The following is a 22478-nucleotide window of genomic DNA, read 5'->3' as shown; positions in this document are numbered from 1 at the left end:
TAGATTTTCCAAGAGAAAATGTCAGCCACCCATCAAATTTATAGCCATCATCATCTAAGTCGTCGCCACCGCTGCCGACCACTTTATTTTTCTTTTTATTTTGAGTGTTTAGTTTGTATTGTGAGTGAAGGAAGAGAATTCAAAGGAACTTCAACACATTTGGTAGAGAGGATTTGAGATAAGTGTGTATCTTTGTGACTACAATTGGTTTTAATTTAGATTTATTGTTTGTGTGCATGATTTCTACTTTTAAACTCATGTGTGGTTGTGCTTTCTCCATGGATTCTGAGTAGTTTTCTTTATCTTTTTCCTTAAAATGATAAGTGATTAAGTGTTGAAAGTAAGTTGTGTGAAGTATTATGCTTCATTGTTGGAAGAAGTTGTGATGATTTGAAACCTTGCACTTCATTTACTTCTTGATTTGACTAATTAAGATGTTAATACCTGTTGTGAGAACATGTAAGATCTGAGATGGTATTGTCTCAGTCAACAAATGGTTAGAATCACATATTGATTTCATGAATGAGAATGCAGTTCATGGGGTTGAGTGCAAATAAATAGGGAAATAAACTTTTCAAAGATGTAGAATTAGAGGACTTTAGAGTGATAGGCTAAAGCCCCCAATTTGATTTATAGTTTAGGTTTTGATACGAGATGTTATCCCCCAGGTGGAGGGAGAAGAGGGAACTCTAGAGTGATGGCTAGTATCTTCCCTACTTAGCATGAGGGGTTTAAAAATTTTAGGTTAAAACTATTCAAACTATAGATTAGACAATATTCTTCATAGCATCTCTAGTAAGGGTAAAGAATATTATTGCTCTTATTTGACACAACTTGCTCTGTAAAGAATATTATTGCTCTTATTTGACACAACACATTTAGAATACTTTCACAACAGAATTTCTCTACTTATTACTGATTCAAAAAGATATTTTAGATATTTTATTTATATCATCTTCATCTTGCAAGTACTTAGTTAAGTTAATTAGTTGCTTACTTTATTTTCATAAATAAAAAAAAATTATGACAAAAAAAATCAAATTTGCATTCCTATTTTAACATATTAAGTTTAAGTAAGAATATTTTGCTAAGTAGATTTTTGTCATCTAAAATTTCTAAATTTCTAAAAAGCATATAGCAATTTTTCTTGTGGGATCGATTTTCGAGGCTTAATCAAAAAAGTCCTATATTACTTAATAACGATATGTATACTTGTGTATTATCTCCTATTTAAATATTATAATTATATTCTTATTTGTTTCATAGTGGAAAAGTTACCTAACTTACTTACCTAGCTTTTGTTTTGTTTTGGATCAAGTTTTTGGATTTGTTGCAAATTAAGAATAACTATTAAAGAAATTAAACTATAATTGCATACATCGTATTTTACTTCTATATAGAAAGTCGGGATCAAGCCCCCTCACAAAATTGGTGGTCAAGCCTCCGGCCAGTCCCTCCAAAAAACTGACCCTCACCATCAAGGACTCAGACCTCCTTGTTTATTGCACCATGGTTCCAAGGGAAGGAGGTCGCTGCATCATTCGATCTTGTTCAATACCAGTAGCAGGCAAAGAGTTGGACGGCTGGTATCCTTTGAAAATAACTGCAGGCAGATTACCGCAAGTTTGGCCCACAGACCGGGCACTACAGCAGGAACGAATGTTGCAACGTCTTTCGACTGCCCACCGTCCTGGTGATCCTCCTTAACAACCAATTCATTTGCATATGCTCATTGTTAAGAAACCTTTAAAGATTGGTGGAGGCCAAAAGAAGCTCTACTTACCCATATATTTATCTATTGAGGAAAGGGTCTCCAAACATATTTTCCCTTCTCTTATTGCAAGTGGCCTTCACCTCCCTGTAACAACGGTTGATAAGAGATACTGATCTCCATTTCCTCCGGCCTCATTCCACCCTCCTTGGTGCCTCCAGCGAGCAGGGTTTGTTGGCCCTCGAAGCTCACTCCCATGCAAGGCTCAAGAACCACAGCGTGCCGATGAGGGAACTTCGCTCCTACCGCACAGAATCACCAGAGGAGTCGACTTGATCAGCCGTCACAGGTTCGATCCTCGAGTGCTTTTCTTTTCTAACTTCGCTCTTTTTTAACAGAAGCTGAGGGTTTGTAGCCCACCTTTGCAATGATCTTGGAGTCCACAAAGAGCTCTCTCAAATCGTCTGACATTGAGCAATTCAATTATCCACAGAAGAGTAACAACAATGGACACAATGTCAAGCTTGTGACCTTATTTATAGAGCACGAAGATAACTAATAAATCAATTTTCTTGAATTTAGTATCAATGAATGATAATAATTTCTCTATCCTTATCGTAGTTGTCACTTTCAAGATACAAGTAAATTCGGGAACTAATATGTATATAGCAAAGTTGTTGGCATGGAAATCAAATCAATTGAACGCTCTATACGACGATCAGAAGATTGAGGCATCCTACCATCCTACAACCAACCGCGTGATCAAGAATCAACCGACACAATATGATGAGAGATCTGAATGGTTGACCATGCTTGCAGTCCCGATGAACCAGAGCACAGGCATAAACATTTGAACGCGACTAATCAACCAACCCACTTTTACCACGACTGACAAGATCGCCACTCGACCAAGCTCCTCGACCGACCGACACAAGTCTTGGTTGTCACTTAGTCAGTCGCCTCAGTCAATTGAATTCAAGCAAGTCAGTCATCTAATTACCGTCATATTAGAATTCAAATCGTAATACAGATAAAGCATTAAATTCATACGATTAATTGTACTCTCTCTTTCTCTTCCCTCCTTCATCAATATCTAACTCTCAGGATGTGTTCACAAATGACAATTTAATATTAAACGTCATATATATAATGTACACAATATTTACTATTTAATTTCACATATCATAAAACAAAAGCAGGCTTGAAGCCTTACTAATTAGTAAGGGTATCAAAACGGGTCATTATTCACAAACAGCTCGTGTTTGATTCGTTCGCTAAGCAAACAAACCGAACACGATATTTTTTTTGCCTTTGATATTGAAAATTAAAACGAGTCGAACACGAACAAAGTTTTGCTCGTTCATGTTGACTTGTTTTAGTTTGCAATAAATTATATATATATATATATATATATTAAAATAATTTACTTTGCTACAAGACAAAGATTTATAATAAATTAGAATTATTAATTTAAAAAATAGAATAAATATATATTAAATTCTATTTAAATGAATATTTTGATGTAAATAATAAGATTTAAATATCGGTCATACTCTTAATATTCTACGGCCACATTATTAGGACTATCAAAACAGTTCATTATTCGCGAACAACTTGTTGTTCACAAACAGCTCTTGTTCTATTCGCTAAGTCGAGCCGAACATAAACAATAATTTTTTTTAATGAAATGAATCAAAAATAAATAAATAAAAAAATTTTAACCAGCTGAAAACGAACTAAATTTGAACTTGCTCAAGCTCATTTACACGCATACTAATCAGTAGATATCGCTCCGGTTCAGCCCGGCCAAACCGAACTGCCACCCGAACCATCAAGGACCGGGAAATGTGGACGTATGTGGGTCCATCCCTGGTTCCTACCGCAGTAACGAACGATCAAAACGAATGAAATCGTTTCTTGTTCCCAATTGCCATTCTCTTCTGCCCTCGCGCACATGGGTTGGTTGAGATTAACGACTCCTCTCCTCTTTCAATCCAAGCTGCTCTGCATCTCTCTCTTCTACCTCCTCACCACCGTTCCTCTCTCTCTATACGTCTCCTTCTCTCAGCGCGGATGCCTCTTTCTATCTCCGACCCTCCTCCCTCACCTCCTCTTCTCCTACCCCTCTTCCTATGGCGAGCACAAGCACCGCTCTTCCCGCTTCTCACTCCTCCTGTTCTTCCCCTGTTTTCTTCTCCGGTAATCCTATTGATCCCTCCATCTATCTTTCCTCTGTTATCAATTCAAATATCCCTCATCTACCATTTCAATTTCTGTTTTGTGGCCAGATTACCGCGTCGCCTTCGAGGAGATCCACAATGTTCGCAGAAACCGGTCGTCGATGAATTCTTCCGACTCTGTTTTGAGTTACATGCAGGGGAAAGGTGAGACTTTTGCCGGAAATTTTTCCACGCAGAGGAGAAGATCGTTTTTCGTTCACGGAGATGATCGGATTCCCGTCCCCTGCGGCTTCCTTCGCGAATTTTCTGTAAGAAAATCAGGTTTGTGCCAATTCTGAATCAGAATTCATTTCATGGTAAGATTATTGGTAAGGATCTCCCTTTTAGACAGAGTAGCCATGGAGCAGTGCGGAGGCGTGGTGGTTGTTTCAGCGATCTTCGGCGATCACGACAAGATCCGGCAGCCGAAAGGTTTGGGATTCAAGACGCTTGAAGCCGTTTGCTTCTTCATGTTCATAGATGATTCCACTCTGAAAACCCTCAACTCCCACAACATCCTCGCCGGAGCTGATAGCGTCATGATTGGCGTTTGGAGAATCATCCGCCTCTCTGCCGGCGATCTCCCTTATGACAATCCGGCGATGAATGGAGTCATTCCGAAGTACCTCGTTCACCGTCTCTTTCCCAATACAAAATTCAGCATCTGGCTCGACGCCAAGCTGCAGCTCACTGTCGATCCCCTGCTACTTCTTCACGCCCTTCTGATCTCCAAGGACGCCGATATGGCCGTTTCGAAGCATCCTTTCAACGTTCACACCATGGAGGAGGCCATGGCGACGGCGAGGTGGAGGAAGTGGGGCGATATCGAGTCTTTGAGGATTCAAATGGAGACTTACTGTGAGAACGGGCTGCACCCATGGTCGCCGAGCAAGCTACCGTATACAAGTGGTATCCATGAAAGCAAAATTGCCTCCTTTTTATCCAAAAAAATGATCAAAATTGTATCTTTTTAATCCAAGTTGAAGTATTTTGATCCGTTCTTTTACTTTTGAAGATGTGCCGGACACGGCGATGATAGCGAGGAGGCATGGAATGGCAGCCAATCTATTTTCTTGTCTGCTGTTCAACGAGCTTGAAGCATTTAATCCGAGGGATCAATTGGCGTTCGCTTATGTGAGGGATATGATGAGCCCTCCGATCAAGATAAACATGTTCGAGGCTGAGGTTTTTGAGCAGGTAGTGGTGGAGTACCGGCATAATTTGAAGCTGCAGGGTGGAGTGTCGGCCATGGCTGCTGCGAGGCCTATAAGGAGGGCGGTGCCGGTGGATATCAAAGGGAGCAAATGCGAGAATTACCTTCTCAAGATGTGGGGAGAAGCCATTGATGATAACGGTGGAGGTTAATCTTGAGATTGATTATAGAATTCTTTGCTTAGGTTTAGATTAATAAAGGAATTAAGCTTCCAATGAGGAGTTTTTGAGGTTTTGTTTGGTTGGAGTGAATGTAAAAACTTCTGTTTGGGAAAATAGGATCACTGCTCGTCTCCTCCAATTCAACGAACAAACGCAGTTGTTTAAAGAAATTCGGCGGATGTTCCCAAATTTTCAAATGAAACCTTGGATTCGAGATTATTGTTGTGGTGGGATGGTACAGTTAAAACATAGGCATTTTTTTGTTTAATTGTTGGTTTTTTTGTTCATTAGAGTTCAATGAATAATGACAATATAAAGGAAGTTTAATAATTTGTGGATGCTTTGTTGATGATCCATAATTCTATTTTTATTTCATTTTGCTAGAAGGAGAGCATCCTTTCTTTCTTGAGTCTTCACATTTAAATTCCATTGAAATGTATATGTGTATATATATTGCCAAAATAATTAGATGATGTTGATAATCAACATACATGTTTGCTTGCTTAAAGACAATTTTTGCATGCAAACACCTATAATATTTAAAAGGAAGATTCACATGCATAACACTCAACTTTTATGTATTTACTTGTCAAACACCTATAATTAATTTTTTACATATATATGTTAGCTTATCTTTGCAAGAAACAATATAAATAGTGATATTTTTTATGTGATATGAAAGAATTGAGTGGAATAAATGTAAAAATTAAAATGTAAGGTGTTAGATGTTTAAATACATAGGAGTTGAGTGGTATGTCTGTAAATGGCTTAATGCCCCTATTTAAACTTGAGGTGTGAATGTGGAACCAAAAAAAATTGTTTCTATAATTTTTATTTTGTTTTGTAAAATATAGTTTAATATTTGTTGATAAGATAAATAGTTTATTGCATTTAACAAATAATAATGAATGATTTGAGAATACAAGTTACAATATTCTGACAAGCTAGCATATATATTTGAATTTTTTGAGGCTATGATATTTTTATTATATTAATTTTTTTTATAAATTCATGATCTAGTCATTAAAATTTTACTTAGTTCTTATGCTTGTTATCACTTACCATTATTTTAATGCAACATATCCAAGTCCACTTGTGAACTTGTGAATCTATTCTTTTCAACAAATCTTCATAAGGAATATTGTCAGCATAATCTTAGCAGATAAAACGTTACTCATATATTTGAGATTCAATCCATAATTTAAATGGATAATATTTATCCTATTTTGGTACTTTTCATCCTCCAACACAACTGAAAGGCTATTCTATAGTTGGAGTGATTAGTCTTCAATTATTCATATCTAACAATACGTAATATTTATAGGATAATTTTTTTTTGTATGGATTATGTTTATTTGGAATCATGTGACTCTCGTGAATAAATTATATCCAACTTCTTCATCATGAACACCACATTCATATAACAACTCTTTCATTTCTATGAGAAAAAGAATGATTTTATTTTGTAGAACTCAATATAGTATATCAACATCATCAATAATATCAAACTCAAAAGATATCATCAAGCTCTATAAGTGACATATCATTCAAATATAACATGTATGATCAAGATAAATGAAGAGGAAAATAATCACTTACGAAGGCTAATTAACGCTGGCTAAAATACTAAACAAGAAAGACACGTTAAGAAGCTTTTTCAAAAAAAAAAGTGAAATGGTCCATGATAAAGAAAGATATGAGGAGTTGTAATTGTTGGTGATTCATTTGTTTTCCATATGAGGATTTTTTTTGTATAATATTACAATAATTACACAATATAGAACAAAAATGAATCTTTCTAGTAAGTTAATTCTTTAAGTTAAATTGTTTGTTGTTTAACATGAAGCAAAGTCATTATGTTATTATAAAAATGTTAGAGACTATATATGTTATGTAAGTTAAGTTGTAAGAGTATTATTAATGGAGTTTTTATCATAAATAATTTTTCTTATTTAAATTTATAATGGCTAGTTAAGGATAAAGAACTTTGTAACTGAGTGGGTGTTAAAAGCATGCTTTATAAGTCAAATGAGATTTGTTGGTAAAAAAAAACATATATCGCTTCTAATGAACAACATGGTTTTGATGGGAGCACCAAAAGGATAAGTATTGATATAAATCTTTTAATAAACATAAAATATGATCATTTTAAATATAACTATTTAGATATCAACAATAGCATCTACTAGCACAATAGATGTAGCCCAATGGTTGGTGTTTCTCTATAGTTAGAGGTTATTCTCATTTAAAGTAATTGAAGAATATGATGTTATTAGTATCTACAACAAGCATAATCTTCTAGAGGCTAAAATTAAATTTGATGAATTTGTAAGACTTCTATTCTTTAGTAGTTCTTAAGAGATAAAAAGTAGTTTTTTTTTTTTTTTTTTTTTTAAAACTTAAGAAAATGGTAATGTATAGTAGAACTATATGCGGTGTTTTTAAAAAAAAAAAAATAATTTTTTTTTTTTTTTTTTTTTTAAAACTTAAGAAAATGGTAATGTATAGTAGAACTATATGCTTAAAGCTTTCATAATGGAGATAAATGTAACTTGGAAATATTTTACTTGTTATTTCATTAGAGATTTTTTTTCTTATCTCAAGTGCGATGACTATTAAGCATGAGTATATCACCATTCAACATAGATATAAGATAGTAGCACAATATAGATAAATTTATTTGTCTAATTGTGTTTGCACCATGCCCTTCTTAATGATGAAGTTATAAAGCTAAATGCTTTGAGTAGGAACATAAGTGGAGTTTTGAGTGTCTTTAATAATATATGAATTACCACTTTATTATGACATGATTGAAAAAAACTCGCTATGAGAAGTTCAAAACTTAGGCAACACAACTGAAAAAGAATGAAAAAACTACACCTAACTTTAATAATGTTTTCAATCATCATAATAATTATAATAATCTAACTCTTAGAAAAAATAGATATCTACAAATTAAGGTTTGCAGTGGCTTTTGTGTTAAGTGTTTTGGTAGATTTTACCAAAATATCAAAAAACTCCATCACATGGACCTTGTTAATTCTTTCAATTACAGGTCATTTCTCCATTATGCAAGTGTCTTAGCAACCTCAAAATCAAATGATCTTAAGCTTGTTAGATTCCACTTATCAAGCCACTCGATCTAATTATAAGCGTGAAAAAATTAGGGATTGTTTGGCCTTCCAATATGCATCAAAGCCTTTGATTATATTTCAAGTAGTTGAACTAGGCTTATTTAGACTCTTATTGGATCACTTTCAATGTCATTAGGCTTATTTTTTCAAGATGCCCAATTTAATAGAAATTTTTTAAAACTAGAGCATATATGATCTTGAATTTGGATTTAGATTATCACTTACTCAAAATGCATCAAGACTTGTGCATGGTCATATAAATTACTTAGTGACATATCAATTTCTCCTTTTTTTGGATTTTGATGCTCATGTAATCCAAAAATATGTAGCAAATCGTTAAAAAGACTCAATAATATTTTTGATGTTCTTGAAATTCACACGTCAAGAAAACAATAATCTTTGAATTTTCAAACCATCAAAATCTACTCATAGATACTTCATTTGAGTTTTTAAAATCCTAAAATTTAGTGTGAAATGTCAAAAATGATGGAATAATTTATTATCAATGAATGTTTGATCATGATATCTCTGTCATCGCTGATAGCATTCATGCATGCACAACCACATAGGAATATTTTTCCCACGCACATGTACATGCACACAAGTAGATAAGCACACTAGCACATTTGGTTGTGTCTATGGAAGTAGCAAGGTGCATGGGTGAGCACGAGCATATGTGTGAGCATATCGTGCACATAATTGTGTAGGTGTGTGAGAAAAGAGACATGAAGGCATGCATTTGGGAGCAATGGGTCTAGCATACACAAACATGGGCTTAGAGTGCCTGAAAGGGCACCCGCGGATGCATTTATGTGCAGGCGCAAAGGCACATATTTGGATATAGTTAGGTGTATGGGTGCAAGAAGGTGTGCATGAGGCACTCACTAGTAGATGCTGACACATTGATACATTTGTTTGTTCATGTATGAATATGTGTATGGGGTATTCCATGCATGCAACAACATGCAAAAGTGGTTGTTTGCATGCTCATGATGATTTTTTTGGCAGTTGTTGCAATACTAGAAGCCTGTCCATTAGAAATACCTTTTGATATGTGGGAGATTTTACTACTTTTTTGAAGCTTCAAAGTTTATCTTAATATATAGGCTAGTTTTTTTCTTATTATTTTAAAGATGTTATTACATATGCATCCCTGTGTTATTGCTGTGTATTTATCTTTTGGCTATTATTGTTTATTCATCCCCCAAGCTATTGTCATATATTCATAGCCAAGTTGTTGTGGTTTTTTCATCTCCAGTTTGTGTTGCATATTCGTCTTCAGTTTGTTGTTGCCAATTCATCCTTAAGTATGATTGTTTGTTCTTCTTCATCATATTTGTTAGCTATTCTTCTCCAGGCTATTGTTTCTTATTCATCCATTTTATGTTGTTTTATGATAATATTCGAGTTATTGTTGCATGTTTGTCTCCAAACTATTGCTACATGTTCATCTTCAAGATGTTATTGTATGTTCTTCCATGGCTTATAATTGCATGTTCATCTTCATGTTATTATTGTATGTTCATCTTCTGGTTTTTGTTGTATATTCAGCCTCGGGTTATTATTATGTTTTTCTAATAAGAGCACTAAACTATCTTATACTAAAGAACTCAGATTTTATTTTTTGGGTCTTCATGTCGAAAATATCCTAACCACTTATATAATATATATATATATATATATATATATATATGTGATAGAAAATCTCATATTTTGATAATATGTTCACAATTAGTAGTAATATTTTTATCATTTTTTGTAAAAAATAATTATTCAAATGATACAGTGGTTATGCTGCTAAATTTATCCGCTCGAGCTTGTTATCAAGTGCCTTGATATCTCATAATTTATGAGATGAGCATCTTTCCTGTTCTATGATTTCTGCTTACTCATGAACTAGAGACTATTTTATCTGAGTATGAAGCCTTTCTTTCTCAATTCTCATGTGAGCTATGACAATTATTGTTAGATTGATTGTTTGTTTTAGAAAACATGATGCAAGGATTTTAGCAACGATAGACATATATATATATATATATATATATATGTTTATCTAAGGCCATATAACTTTTAGAAGTAAATTTTTTGGTCTTTCAAAGAGAAACCCCCTTTAGAATTATACTTGTAGATTTTTTCTTTATGTAAATTTGAAAAAACTAAAGAAGCTACTTATTCCTCTTTATATCATAGCATAATATATATTGATAAGTCTTAATATTCAAATTATTAAAGATATTCAATATGAGATAAATCATTTCAATGATTATGTGATGAAAAATTTTTATTTAAAGATAGTCTTTCTATTTATTTAGAAAGATCTCATGTCATGATGTTGAAAAGTTGGATAAGAATAAAAAAAGAGGCAAGAAAGCTTTACAAGCTTTATCCAAGCAACCTTAATAGGATTAAAAGTGTGAAATATCTCCTTTAAAGCTTAATAAAATAGATGATGATTTGATAATACTAACTAAAAGTAAATATCATAATATTTTTTCTTTGATAAGTCCTTCAAGTCTTCATTTCATACATTTCTATATAAGTGTTGAATAAAATGTATATTGGAATTCATTGAACCTCCAACTGCGATATTTGATTGGTGATGCTTTACACATCATTTGGCTACACGTTCCTCGATTTTTGCTCCAAGTCCTCATCCAACACGTTCTGGTTTGTCCGTTTGATACACTCGGAATTGGACGACATCCATTCATCGTCCTCAATCGTCCTAACCCGAGAACCGTCTGTGTTCTAGACTTAATATATCACTCAATTCTCAATCAAATCACTCAGGGTTTGTTCATACATCTTCATCTAAGTGAGATGAACCTATCTATATGGTCAAATATGTATGAAATACAAGTTTACTTCATAATTAATAAAACTGAGGCAAGATTTAGAGATTTTAAGCTATACCTTTGTCTAAGAGGTGAGGCCTCGATTGGGTTGGTTGGAGACGATCGCCTCAGGTCCATAAAGCTCCTCAAAGTGTTGCATTGAGCTGAGAAGCGGTCTAAGTATGATTTCAATTGAATGGTGACTCGGGCTTGGTCTAGGACTATGTTAAGGTGCTCGGGAGAGGGGGCTTTTGATAGAGGAGATGGTTTTGAAATGTGGGGAAGCTTATGAAATTGATAATTTGAAGCTTTGAGAGGTTTGGTGAAATGTATGAAAAATGTCCTGAATATGGGTGGTGAAATTGAGCTTGGACAGTGGGAATGGGTGGCTAAGGTTGGTTGAATTGCACTTAAGAGGTCAGTGAGAAGCTCTGGAAGCAATTGGGCAGAGTTTTCTCTAGGTTTTGGATGACCTTCAAAATTTCCCGTGGAGGGGGCTATGTATAAGTCTGGCCAAGGGGGAGGCCTCAGGCTCTCATTGGCTGGTTCAAGTAAGCTGAGTTGGAGGGCTGAGTGACGCAATTGACCAATTGGAGTTTGCCACATTATATAGGTAAAAGTTTGGGTTTAAGCCATGGGTGGCCTTCTTTGTTTTGTATTTTCCGACCACTAGGGAGGCCGACCAGGCCAAGGGTGGTTGCTAGCTGGCTCAAGGAGGTCAGAGGAAGGTTTAATTGTGATTAGGCTTAGATTTTGATGGTTGATGGCATGATTAAGAGAGTTAACCATTTTTAGGCTTAGAGGTTTCAATGATTCAAGGGACCCTTGGTCCATTGCCCAAAAGTGGGTTTAGGCTAGTATTGAGGTGGTCAGATCACAATATTAGGATGGACTGGGGTAATTAGGGTATAATTAAATCAAAAGATTAGAAAAAAAGCTTAGTTTTGTTTTTAAAATGGGGTTTGGGCTTGACCATGGACTTTGGACTTGGATCTAGAGTAATTTATGGTTCACTTTGGTCTGGGGGAATGTCATGAAGGATTTGGGAATCAAATTTTGTGAAATTGGAATGATTACATGGCTCAATTTTTTGGAATTTAGAAGTGGGGTTAATTTGGGGCATTTGATTTGGGTTTGGAATTTGGGCTTGAAATTTGGTCTAATTGAGCTGGGATTTGGTTCTAATTGGGCTTGGACATGATGAATTTTGGTGTGGATTTGAAATTAGGGGAGTTTGAAATGAATTTGATGGGAATTGGGAGTGATTTAGGGACTTCGGGCATTTAGGGGCAATTATAGGATTTTGGTTAATTTTAGTAGATTTTGGTGCAATTGGAGTTATTGAATGCTTGGGATTGATTTTTGGGATGTTTGGAATGAATTTGAAGGTTTTGGAAATTTTTTAAAAATGAGTTGATATTTGGTCATTTGGGCTAGTGTAAGGGTATTTTAAGAATTTTAGAAAAATTGGGATACTTTGGGCAATTTGGATGGTTTTGAGTGGTTTAATATGATTTTTTTGTGAGAATTTGGGAATCTGGACAATTTTGAAATTTTCAAGATTCTAGGTGCATTTTGGTAATTTGGGGAAGTTTGGGAGTAAAAGACGAAAGTTGGGAGTTTTGGTGGAAATAAAACTCATTGGGTATGTTGATCATGAAATCACCCTCCTTGTGCCATGAGGTCAAAGGGAGAGCCCATTTTGGATCCTCCATATGTTGGTCCTAGCCACCTTTGCCAACAGCTAAGGGCTTGGGACCACCCACATGAGTTTTCAAAAGAGTGGGCGGATAGGTCAAGTGCAATGTCATTTTAGGCTTTTGGGTGTGTGTGAGTTTGTGTTGAGCTTATATCTGTGTGAGGTTGTGACCAAGAGCAAGTCACCCAGGGTTGTAATAAGGCCTGAATAAACCTATAGGAACTCACTCTTGAGTCTCCACATGTTGGTCTAGACCATCCCAAATGACATTTGGGGGCTTGTGACCACCCATGTGGGACTTCACAAGATGAATAAAGAAGTGTTCAGAATTTTTATGTGGGAGGGCTCCATTTACGAAGTCCTCTAAGATAGTCAACAAAAGAATTTTATGACTAGATCCTAAGCTCCTAAAGAGAAGAAATTAGACCTCATAAAAAATGAGGTCAATACAAGCCAACCACAAAAGAATTCTTCCATGTTGGCAAATTGATTGTTACCTTCCTCTAGGTGACTGATAGCCTAATTATTTTATGGCTTCTTTTAGTTTGCCAAAAAAAATTAAGGAGGTTCGGTCGGTGCCACCTATCGATCCATTGATAAATGCATTTTATCAAACATTGATTTGAATTGGATATTCTCTGAACTTTCGGTGTCAATCCAAATACTACCAATCTAGTAGTTATTAATCATCATTGTGACCACCAAAGCGTCGTTGCAGGGATTCCCCTTTGGGGAAAAATCTGCGTCAATAAAAATAATAAGGGGATGAGGCTTTCGAAGCCTTTTGTGATCGGTTCGCCAGACCAAATCTCGTACTAAGATGGCTGGTACTATCCCTGCAATTTGGATAAAATTGGCTCGGATGAGCTCAACAGATTTCTCTTCTACTGGGGGTTTCTCTTACCTTTGGGTTAGCTCCTCTAGGGCAACAAACTCTTTGATTTTCCAAGCCCAAATCAACACTTTGACGAGGCTTCAAAGGTATTTGCATTCCTTTATATCATGGACATGATCTTAGTGGTATTTATAGAACTTCTTTGGGCTCCAGAGAAAATCTCTGATTCTCATCGGTGGAGCTTTTTTGAAGTACCCCGTATCTTGTATGGCTTCCACCAACTCCGCCATTAAAACCCTCAACTAAGTGGGTTTTAGTGTCTCTCGGTCGCTTGATTATTGGTCATTCAATCTACTCCATCCTCTTTGTTATTTTCTGTTTTTCTTTTTATCATCGTCAGACAACCGATTATCTTTGCATTTGGGGTGTAAGCCATCCTTTGGCCTCCACCCATCATCTCGCGATGCCCTCTTATGCGAGCACCAGTTGTATTGCTTGGCTTTTTGGTAGGGCATCAAACCTACTCTTTCGCCGTGATGTGTTGGTTGGCTAACTCCAAGAGTTAAGTCAGGCAGTTGGGTTGTCGTAAACTCAGAAAATACTTGAATTGTTTGCTCCTCAACCACTAAAACAAGGCGACCTATCCCACTGTGGGATCCAAATCTCACACTTCCAACATTTCTTTTCTTAAACCTAGAGAATAACAAACAAAAGTTCTCATTCTACCCTTGCTTGACGTGTCATAATGCCTGTGAATTCTTACCAAGCTTCAGAGCATTAGTGAGCCATGTCCTGAACATCTTCTTGAATTCCTTAAAGAGGTTATCACTCATATCGGGAGGCCATTAAATCACCGGAGGGCTGAGTTTCTTAGTGTGGCATAAAATAATTGACACTTAAGAGTGTCAGAGATTTTGAGAAGGCAGACAAACGACTCAAGGAAGCGATATGGTGGGCTTGATCACTTCGACCCTTATAGAATTCAAAAGATGAAATTTTAAACTTATCTAGTGGTTCAACATTAGAGATCTGTTGGATGAATGCATTCTCTGACGGATGATAGTCCTTCATTCATCCCGATCGTATGGTTTGACTAACGATGTAAACCATTACTATCATGGTATTGGGATTCTTCAATTCTTTCCGCCCCCTCAATTTGGCGATCCTAGGGATTAGGTTCTTCTTGAGGGTTCCATTCTTGAAGAGCTTGCGCTCTTCCCTCAAATAGCGCACAAGTCAATTCTGTCATTTAATCCACCATTTGAACTCAGAGTTCTTGAATTCGCTATTGCATAAATTCTTTCACATACTCCATGTTTGAGATTTCTCCCTAATGAGTTTCTTCTCCTTAACTTGCTCCTTTTCTTGCTGATGCAAGATTTCACATTCATCGGACTTTTTTATGATGTTGAATCCAAATATGTCCTGTATAGCAAACCCAATGTACAGAGTGTAAGACATATGAGAGAAGCATAGAAAGAGAAAAAGAGAAAGTAAAGGGCACACTAACAAAGTTTTCATAGAATAAATTCAATAGTCTTTTATTGAAGAAATGATCTCCTATTTGTAGGTTTATTGCACATTTTCACATTTGTAACTAACTTTGAGACCCTTTAATATTCATAACTTACATTTGCATCGTTTAATATTCTTAACTGATTGAAGAGGGGCATGTAATGGCCAGTTTGTCATTCGGTAGGCTGAAAGGTCTTCAGTCGGCACTCTCAAGAGAATCCTGAGTAGTGATCCTCTTGTTCATAGGGTAAACTTAGATAGTTAGGCAGAAGGTGTATCATCATAATATGACGAACATCTTTTCTTGAGCAAGGGGCTTTCTCAGAGGATTAGGAAGGTGTTCCATATGATGCCCTTCTGCCAAATTTGTGAAGCATTTTGGAATCGGCTAAGGGAACTGGTCATGAATGGCTATTCCTAGGATTGGGTGCCTTCTATTCTTTCATTCGACCGTGCTTCCATTCGGTCGACTCCTAGTTCCGACTGGAGGAAACGACATTTGGTGTTTCAATTTTTTGGCTATCCCGAAATACTGTCCTTTGGTGTTGATGAGCGAGACCCGTTGAATTTTCTCGAGATTTATACAGTCATATTTTTAATGAACACCTTGACAAGCTTTCATCACAAAATCCTATTCTCTTTAACAGGTTGCCACACTTATCACGCTTTCAAAAAGTTTTCTTTGTTAAATCCATTTTTTTTTCACATATTGCCGCTCACATCGATGTTTTTAGTGAGCTTCCATTAATCTCATTCTCCATGACTTGCCACCAACTATCAATGCCCTCAACAAGCTCTCATCATGAACACTTTTTCTTCACATATCTCCCTCCCATGATACCTTCCACAAAAAGCTCCATCTTTCTCCTCTTCTTCTAACATATTGTTTGTGCTCTCAAAGTCTATCCCAATGAGTTTTCCTCATGATCCCCCCTTCTCCCTCATGCATATTTGTGTCCTTGAATGCCTTCATACTATTGTTTGAAAATTGGTTCAAACACATCACAGACAGTTCAAAAAAAGTTCAAATTAATATTTTTTGTGCCACACGTAAATATATAATAATGCACTCCACATCAAGGGTAGTTTTGCCTAAATAATTTTTTTTTTGCTTCTTTATTAAAAAATAAAAAAGTATATTTCATAAGTTTTAAATGTCATGGGCATGTAAAGTAAAATTTGTTTATATATATATATATATATATATATATATATATATCAAAAAATTTTCATATATCTATATATACAGATATTTATCGTAAGCTTCTACGCAGAAACTTCCCCTTCCTCGAGCAATGTCTCAGTTCTGGAAGCCGGGAACTGAGCGTCCTCGCCCGCGTATCATCGATGATGAGGAAGGTGGCGTCCTCTTCCACCCGACCCCTACTTCAAGGTTCTTGCTTCCTTCATTTTACTTGCACCTGTTTTCTATTTCATGCATTTCATCCAACACTTATCCGACAATAAGATTGTATTCTCAAATTTGCAGTTATGGTTACTCCAACTTGGAGAGGCAGAGGCAGAGACTCCCCGTGTTCAAGTATCGGACTGCCATCCTTTACCTCGTGGAGCACCACTCCACTGTCATAATCGTCGGCGAGACTGGTAGCGGAAAGACCACCCAAATCCCTCAGGTGAAAAAAAGGAAACTATTTTTTTTAATGACTCTTCAGCCTCTGGGTTCTTGAAATACGCTGCAAAGAATAATTAGTCGAACTTAAGGGTTGCTTTACTGTTATTCTCTTCTCTTTTTGTGCATCTATTGTTGGGTGTCGGCTTAATGGATTATTAACGAGCTCTTAATTGTTGGTGGTAGTGAAACAAATATGGATTGACAATATATCTTGGGGTTTGTTTAGGGCTTATTTGGTTGTTCGAAGTTAGAAAACATGTTTTGAAAAACGTTGAATTTATTGGATTCGATCCAACCAAAGTGGAAATCAGTATGGATTTTAAATCCTTAAACGCTTTCAAAACCCTTCAAAGTTATGATTTTACAAGGAACAAATAGGTCCTTAGTGGATTTGAATCATTGTTTTATTTGTTAACTCCTTTTATTCTTACAGTATTTAAAGGAGGCAGGTTGGGCTGAGGGTGGCAGACTCGTAGCTTGCACACAGCCAAGGCGGTTGGCTGTACAGGTATAGTAATATTTTTGATAAAGCAGGGTTTTTTCTCTTTATAAGCAGTTTTTTCAATGAAAATCCTCTTTGCTAGTTTCTTTGTGTTCTTCGTTGTAATGCACATTGGAGAAAGTTTGCTTGTTTCCATGAGGTTCTTAACTTGCTTCTGTTATCTTAAATCTGCTGTCTTATATGGTTCTTTTAATCTATTCATTTCTCAGAAATGCTTTTCTCATGATGTTCTTGCTATAATAGCCATACACTGATTTTTGAACTTCTTGATGCTGTATGTACTTGTTCACTGAGTTGGAAACTTTTACTACAAATTAGAAATTAGTGTTTGTTTGAAACATGTAGGATATCAACACATTATAGCAAAGTTTCCAGGTTTGGTTTTGCCTTCTGTTTCTGTCCCTCTGCTTAAATTTTAGATTAGGAGGTGTTTGTTTTGGCAGTTTCAATATTTAGTTTCTGATTTAGTTATGATTACCCTATTATTATTATTATTATTATTATTATTAATTTATTTAAAAGGGTTTCTCATTATTATAAAATTAAAGAATAATTTCAATGCATGAATGAATTTTTTGAGTGGTATTATTCTTGTAATGAGTCACATTAAACGCTCACCATTAATTTGGTTAGGAGAGTAGATATTTTAGATTCAACTTAGGTTAAGAAAGGTAGAGGTAGTCCTAAAAAGACTTGGGCATATTGTATAAAAAATGATCTTAATTTATTAGAATTAAATGAAAATATGACAATCAATGGGGCGCAATGTAGAAAAAAATATTCATGTCGCCGACCCCACTTAGTGGGATAAAGGCTTGTTGTTGTTGTTGTTGTTGTTGTATTTTTCCTGTAATGAGTCTAAAGTTTGTGATGAATGTCCCCTTGTATTTAATATTTATAAATATTTTTAAGAAATATTTATTTCCATTTTCTACTACGACAAATCATAAAATTCTGATAACAAGTTATGTTACATTCACACAATTTTTATTTTTTGGTGTAGTTAGATCAATTTATGATTTAGATTATGAGCAATTGTAAGCAATTTTTGATAATTAGTTATTATATATAACACTGTTAAATGTACCAAGTAGATTTATGCTTTTATTATTTGTTCTGAATTATCTAAAATGGTTTATCATTTTCTTATAACTATATGGGGGGTTTTAACATATTTATTTAGAAAGTTCTTAGAAGTTGGGGCTTGAAGCGTGTTTAAATATCTTTTTTAATCCTCATATACTAAAAATTAGCCTAGGTGTGTCAGTTTGGATGCCTAACTTAAAATCTGTGGGAGTTTTGTTTGATCTTAGTTTTCATTGAAGCAATCATTTTACCGGGCGCTCTGCATCATTTCATATTTGAAATTTCCTTATTACGACTTGGCTTTAGCTCTGCCCCTAAAGTGGGTTGGACTTTAGCGAAACTACAGATTTCCACCTAAAATCCTACAAAATAGCTTGTTTCAGCCAAACCAATCTGAACTAAGCTAAAGTTTTGGCAAAGTTTAAAAACCATGTAGCTTGGTTGTCTCGGAAAATATATAGAATAATTGCAAGGGGCTTCTTGTTAACTTGGCACAAGAACTTATCTGATATTTGATCAGGTTATCGCTTTCGTATTTCAATGCTGGAAAAACTGTGATTCAACATACTTTAACCTGCAGTGAAGCAGAATCATATTGATTTTTGTATTTTATTCATATTATAAATTATTTGGTAAGAAAGCTGTTGCTGGCCTCTGAAAATTGTGTTTGGACCCTTAATTGTGGTCGTTGTGTTGTGAATGTTTCAACCATGCCGCCATTATTTTTCATGTTTAATTGCGGCCTATCATCAAATCTAGTACTTGAAATACTGGAGCATAATCTGTTTGATATGCTTCATTGGTGACAATATTGAAAAATGTTACTTGTTTATTTTTGAGGTTTCTTTCTGCGATAATTTACCTTGGGAAGTTTGCCTTAAATATTTTTTTTTATTATTATAACTTCTACTTATGTCATATGTACTGTTTTGTGAACTGCTCATCTTTAGCATTTGCCACGCCAAATTGATTTTCAAAATCAAATTGTACGGCATTCTGTGCTGCAACCAGTGCCATATTTACTTTTCTTTTTCTTCATCTTGCTTTACCTCATCTGGATTCTCTATTTACTAGCACTTGTAACATACTATGATGTCATAACCTTCTTTATTGATGCATTGTTAACTTTTCCAATTTCAGGACAAAAAGATGTGGGTAACATTGTAAATTTAATTTAATAGAGCTTAATGCTTTTTCTGTCGTAAATTACTGGTATACTTCTAATTTTCTTCATAAATTTCAGTCAGTTGCTTCACGAGTAGCAGAAGAGATGGGTGTCAAAGTTGGAGAAGAGGTTGGATATACCATCCGTTTTGAAGATAAAACTGTTCAGGTGAGGCCTTTCTTCTGTTTCTGTTTGTTTTTTGCATTTACATTTTTTAAAATGATTTGGACTACTGGAAAATGATAAGCTTCTAAAGATGACACAAAATTTCGCGCATCGGAGCAGAATACTTAATCTGTTGATTTGCTTTTCACTTGTTCAGCAATTTGACTGCTTACTGAGATTGCTTCCATTCTTTCTCTTTTATTGATATCCTTATTTATGCAGGGTGTAACAAAGATTAAGTTTCTCACTGATGGGGTTTTGCTAAGAGAAATGATGGATGATCCGCTCCTGACCAAGTACAGGTAATGATATCAATTAAAGTACTTTTTTTAACTTACATTGTTTTTGGCATTTGAAGGCCTATAATTTCTTTTTAATTTTTATGGTTGGAAGCCTGCTTTACATTTTATTGTCCTCATAACATTTCTAAACAAGTTTATGCACAACGACAGCCACGAAAGCTTCTAGAGGTCTAGTTTAAGTAACTGTTGTTGTTTGTTGTCATTATCAATAAAAGCTCCTACAGTTACGGTGTCTTTTTCAACTTACTTTTGGAAAATTTTTTGTCTCAAAAAGAAGGCAGTACTTTGCATGCTCTAGGTTTATCACTATCATTGTGTTTTATTTGCTATTCTTTAACATTTTTGATGTAGGATCGATATGATATTATTATTGAAGGAATCAACTGGTTTGATGTCTCATTGGGGTGGTGATGAAGAGTTATATGGGTAGTGAAAAAAGGGTCTTCTAGTTTGGATAGATTTGAGGTTGAAACTTTTTAACTTTGAAGGAGCAAATTTTTCTTGAAGAAAAAAGAGTGACGAACTTCAAATCAAATGTTTGGGATGTTAGGAAACTAGTGGTAGTGATTTTTTGGATTTCGAATTATTGGTTTAGGTGATATGAACTTTTGAATAGTAATGCTTACATTCGGGTATTCTCACTTTGTATTGGATTTTATTCTAGGATCCTTATGGTTGATGGGGAATTGAGTTAAGGAAAGTTTTAGGGGTTGTGATAGAATGTAAATGAGAGTTATAAAAGTGTTGAAGGTGCCTGTAAGGATTTAGGGTTGTCTAAGTCTTATGTAGAGGAAAAGGGTGTTGTGTTGGGATCGGGGAAGAGCAAGTGTTGGAATAGATAACTAAGGTCTGACCAAAGCTTTAGAAGATTAGCCATCAAATCCAAGAGTACAACAATTATCAAGCTATTTCATATAAAATTTGTACAAGCAAAAGATAGTTTTTATTCAATAAATTTGTAAGGACAAAACAAGGCCTTATTTATAGGCCTTTTTCAAGATTTGATAAGTTTCGGAGTACTTTGGAGTCGATGAAATACTATTACATGGATTAATGAATTGTTGACTTACCCTACGATAGAAGTAAATAAAATTAGAAAAATAGAAAAATTTTGCAAAATTTAAAGCCTAAAAAATAACAAATTTCGGCTCAAGTCAAACAAGGTAGATAGAGTGGGATTGAACGCAAGCAATCTTTGAATTTCGCCTCTTTGATTCTTGTGGCGGACCTACCCTTCAGGGGACCTTATATTGAGTTTTTTAAATTATTTTTTAGTGACTTTGTAGGGATTAAGGGTTATCCATGGTCTCGCTTGGAGAGCTGTGCACATTGAATTACCCAAATCTTGATGCAATGTCTTCGTTTGTGAACTTATCACTGGCCTTTGTGTTTGTGCTGTGCTGAATTCATTGTACCTTAAAGAACTTTGGTCTGCAAAGTTAAAAGTCAGCTCATCAATAAGATCAGGGGCAAGTTTATCCCAGTCTGTTTTGATCATCCAAGTCTCTTTTGAAGGTGGTTAATTCTTCCATCTGATCAAGAATCTAGGTGATGTGCCTGTTGTTGAAGAGATTTTTCTTTTTGAAATAATGCCATCAATGCATGAGGGTTGTAGCGTATGGAACAACCTATAAAATTTAACTTATGTTTCTTACAATAGGGTTGGCTTACAAATCTTATCGTTTGGTAATTCCTTGATAAGATTAAATACCCTCAATATTAAAAACAAGTCTTGTGTACATTTTAGAAGGAAATTCGAGGAGGTGCTTATCTGATCCAAATTTCTTATGAATTTGGAATGAGGCACGAACCCAATTACGTAACAATATTTGATAGGATAATACTAATGACTAATTTGAATTAAGACTTAGTCAACTTCATTATATTTCTTGAAAAAGTATTTCTAATTTATAACATTTGCATTTTTATTAAGGCTATGAGGGTTGCCTTCTTGCTTGATTTTACATGTTTTTTTGATAAATTAGTGAGACAATTATCAATGATGTTTTCAAAATCCATTTTTAGGGTTGCTAAAAAATCTTGATCCTACTAACTTAATGATTTTTTTCTTTCCAAAATGTCATACTATATCACTAGGTAAAACTCACTAATAAAAAATCTTGAAGAGATGATCTGGGATTGCAAAGCTTATTTTCACAATAAAAAATAACCTTAAAATTAGAAAAGAGTCTGATTGGAGTAAAATATTTATATAGGTGGTTGTGATAAAGCAAGTAGAAATCTGGACAGACACTTCAGTCATTTTTTATTATGGAAAAGCCATGAATTTGTGAATTTTAGGAT

General features: G+C 35.0%; 2 protein-coding genes across 4 annotated transcripts in view; both read left to right on the top strand.

The window, feature by feature from the left end:
* The first annotated feature begins 3628 nt into the window (after positions 1-3628).
* On the top strand, positions 3629-5636 carry LOC110035898. Its single transcript, XM_020740225.1, is given in 5 exon segments — positions 3629-3860; positions 3862-3910; positions 4000-4212; positions 4279-4839; positions 4946-5636. Coding segments are annotated over 5 exon segments (1368 nt in total). The 5' UTR covers positions 3629-3665; the 3' UTR covers positions 5296-5636.
* Positions 5637-16585: 10949 nt separating this feature from the next.
* LOC110035894 (probable pre-mRNA-splicing factor ATP-dependent RNA helicase DEAH9) overlaps positions 16586-22478 on the top strand; it is a 114747-nt gene continuing 108854 nt past the window's right edge. For all 3 annotated transcript variants that reach the window (XM_020740217.1, XM_020740219.1, XM_020740220.1), the window contains exons 1-5: positions 16586-16714; positions 16811-16955; positions 17388-17462; positions 19786-19875; positions 20095-20174. In XM_020740217.1, the coding sequence (XP_020595876.1) occupies positions 16617-16714; positions 16811-16955; positions 17388-17462; positions 19786-19875; positions 20095-20174 (488 nt within the window). In that variant the 5' untranslated portion in view covers positions 16586-16616. The remainder of the gene's footprint in view (positions 16715-16810; positions 16956-17387; positions 17463-19785; positions 19876-20094; positions 20175-22478) is intronic.

The sequence above is a fragment of the Phalaenopsis equestris genome, unplaced genomic scaffold (genome assembly GCF_001263595.1).
Source record: "Phalaenopsis equestris unplaced genomic scaffold, ASM126359v1 Scaffold200668, whole genome shotgun sequence".
Lineage (NCBI taxonomy): Eukaryota > Viridiplantae > Streptophyta > Magnoliopsida > Asparagales > Orchidaceae > Phalaenopsis > Phalaenopsis equestris.
Note: the sequence above shows the minus strand (reverse complement) of the source record. Positions and strands in the feature narration are given on the sequence as shown.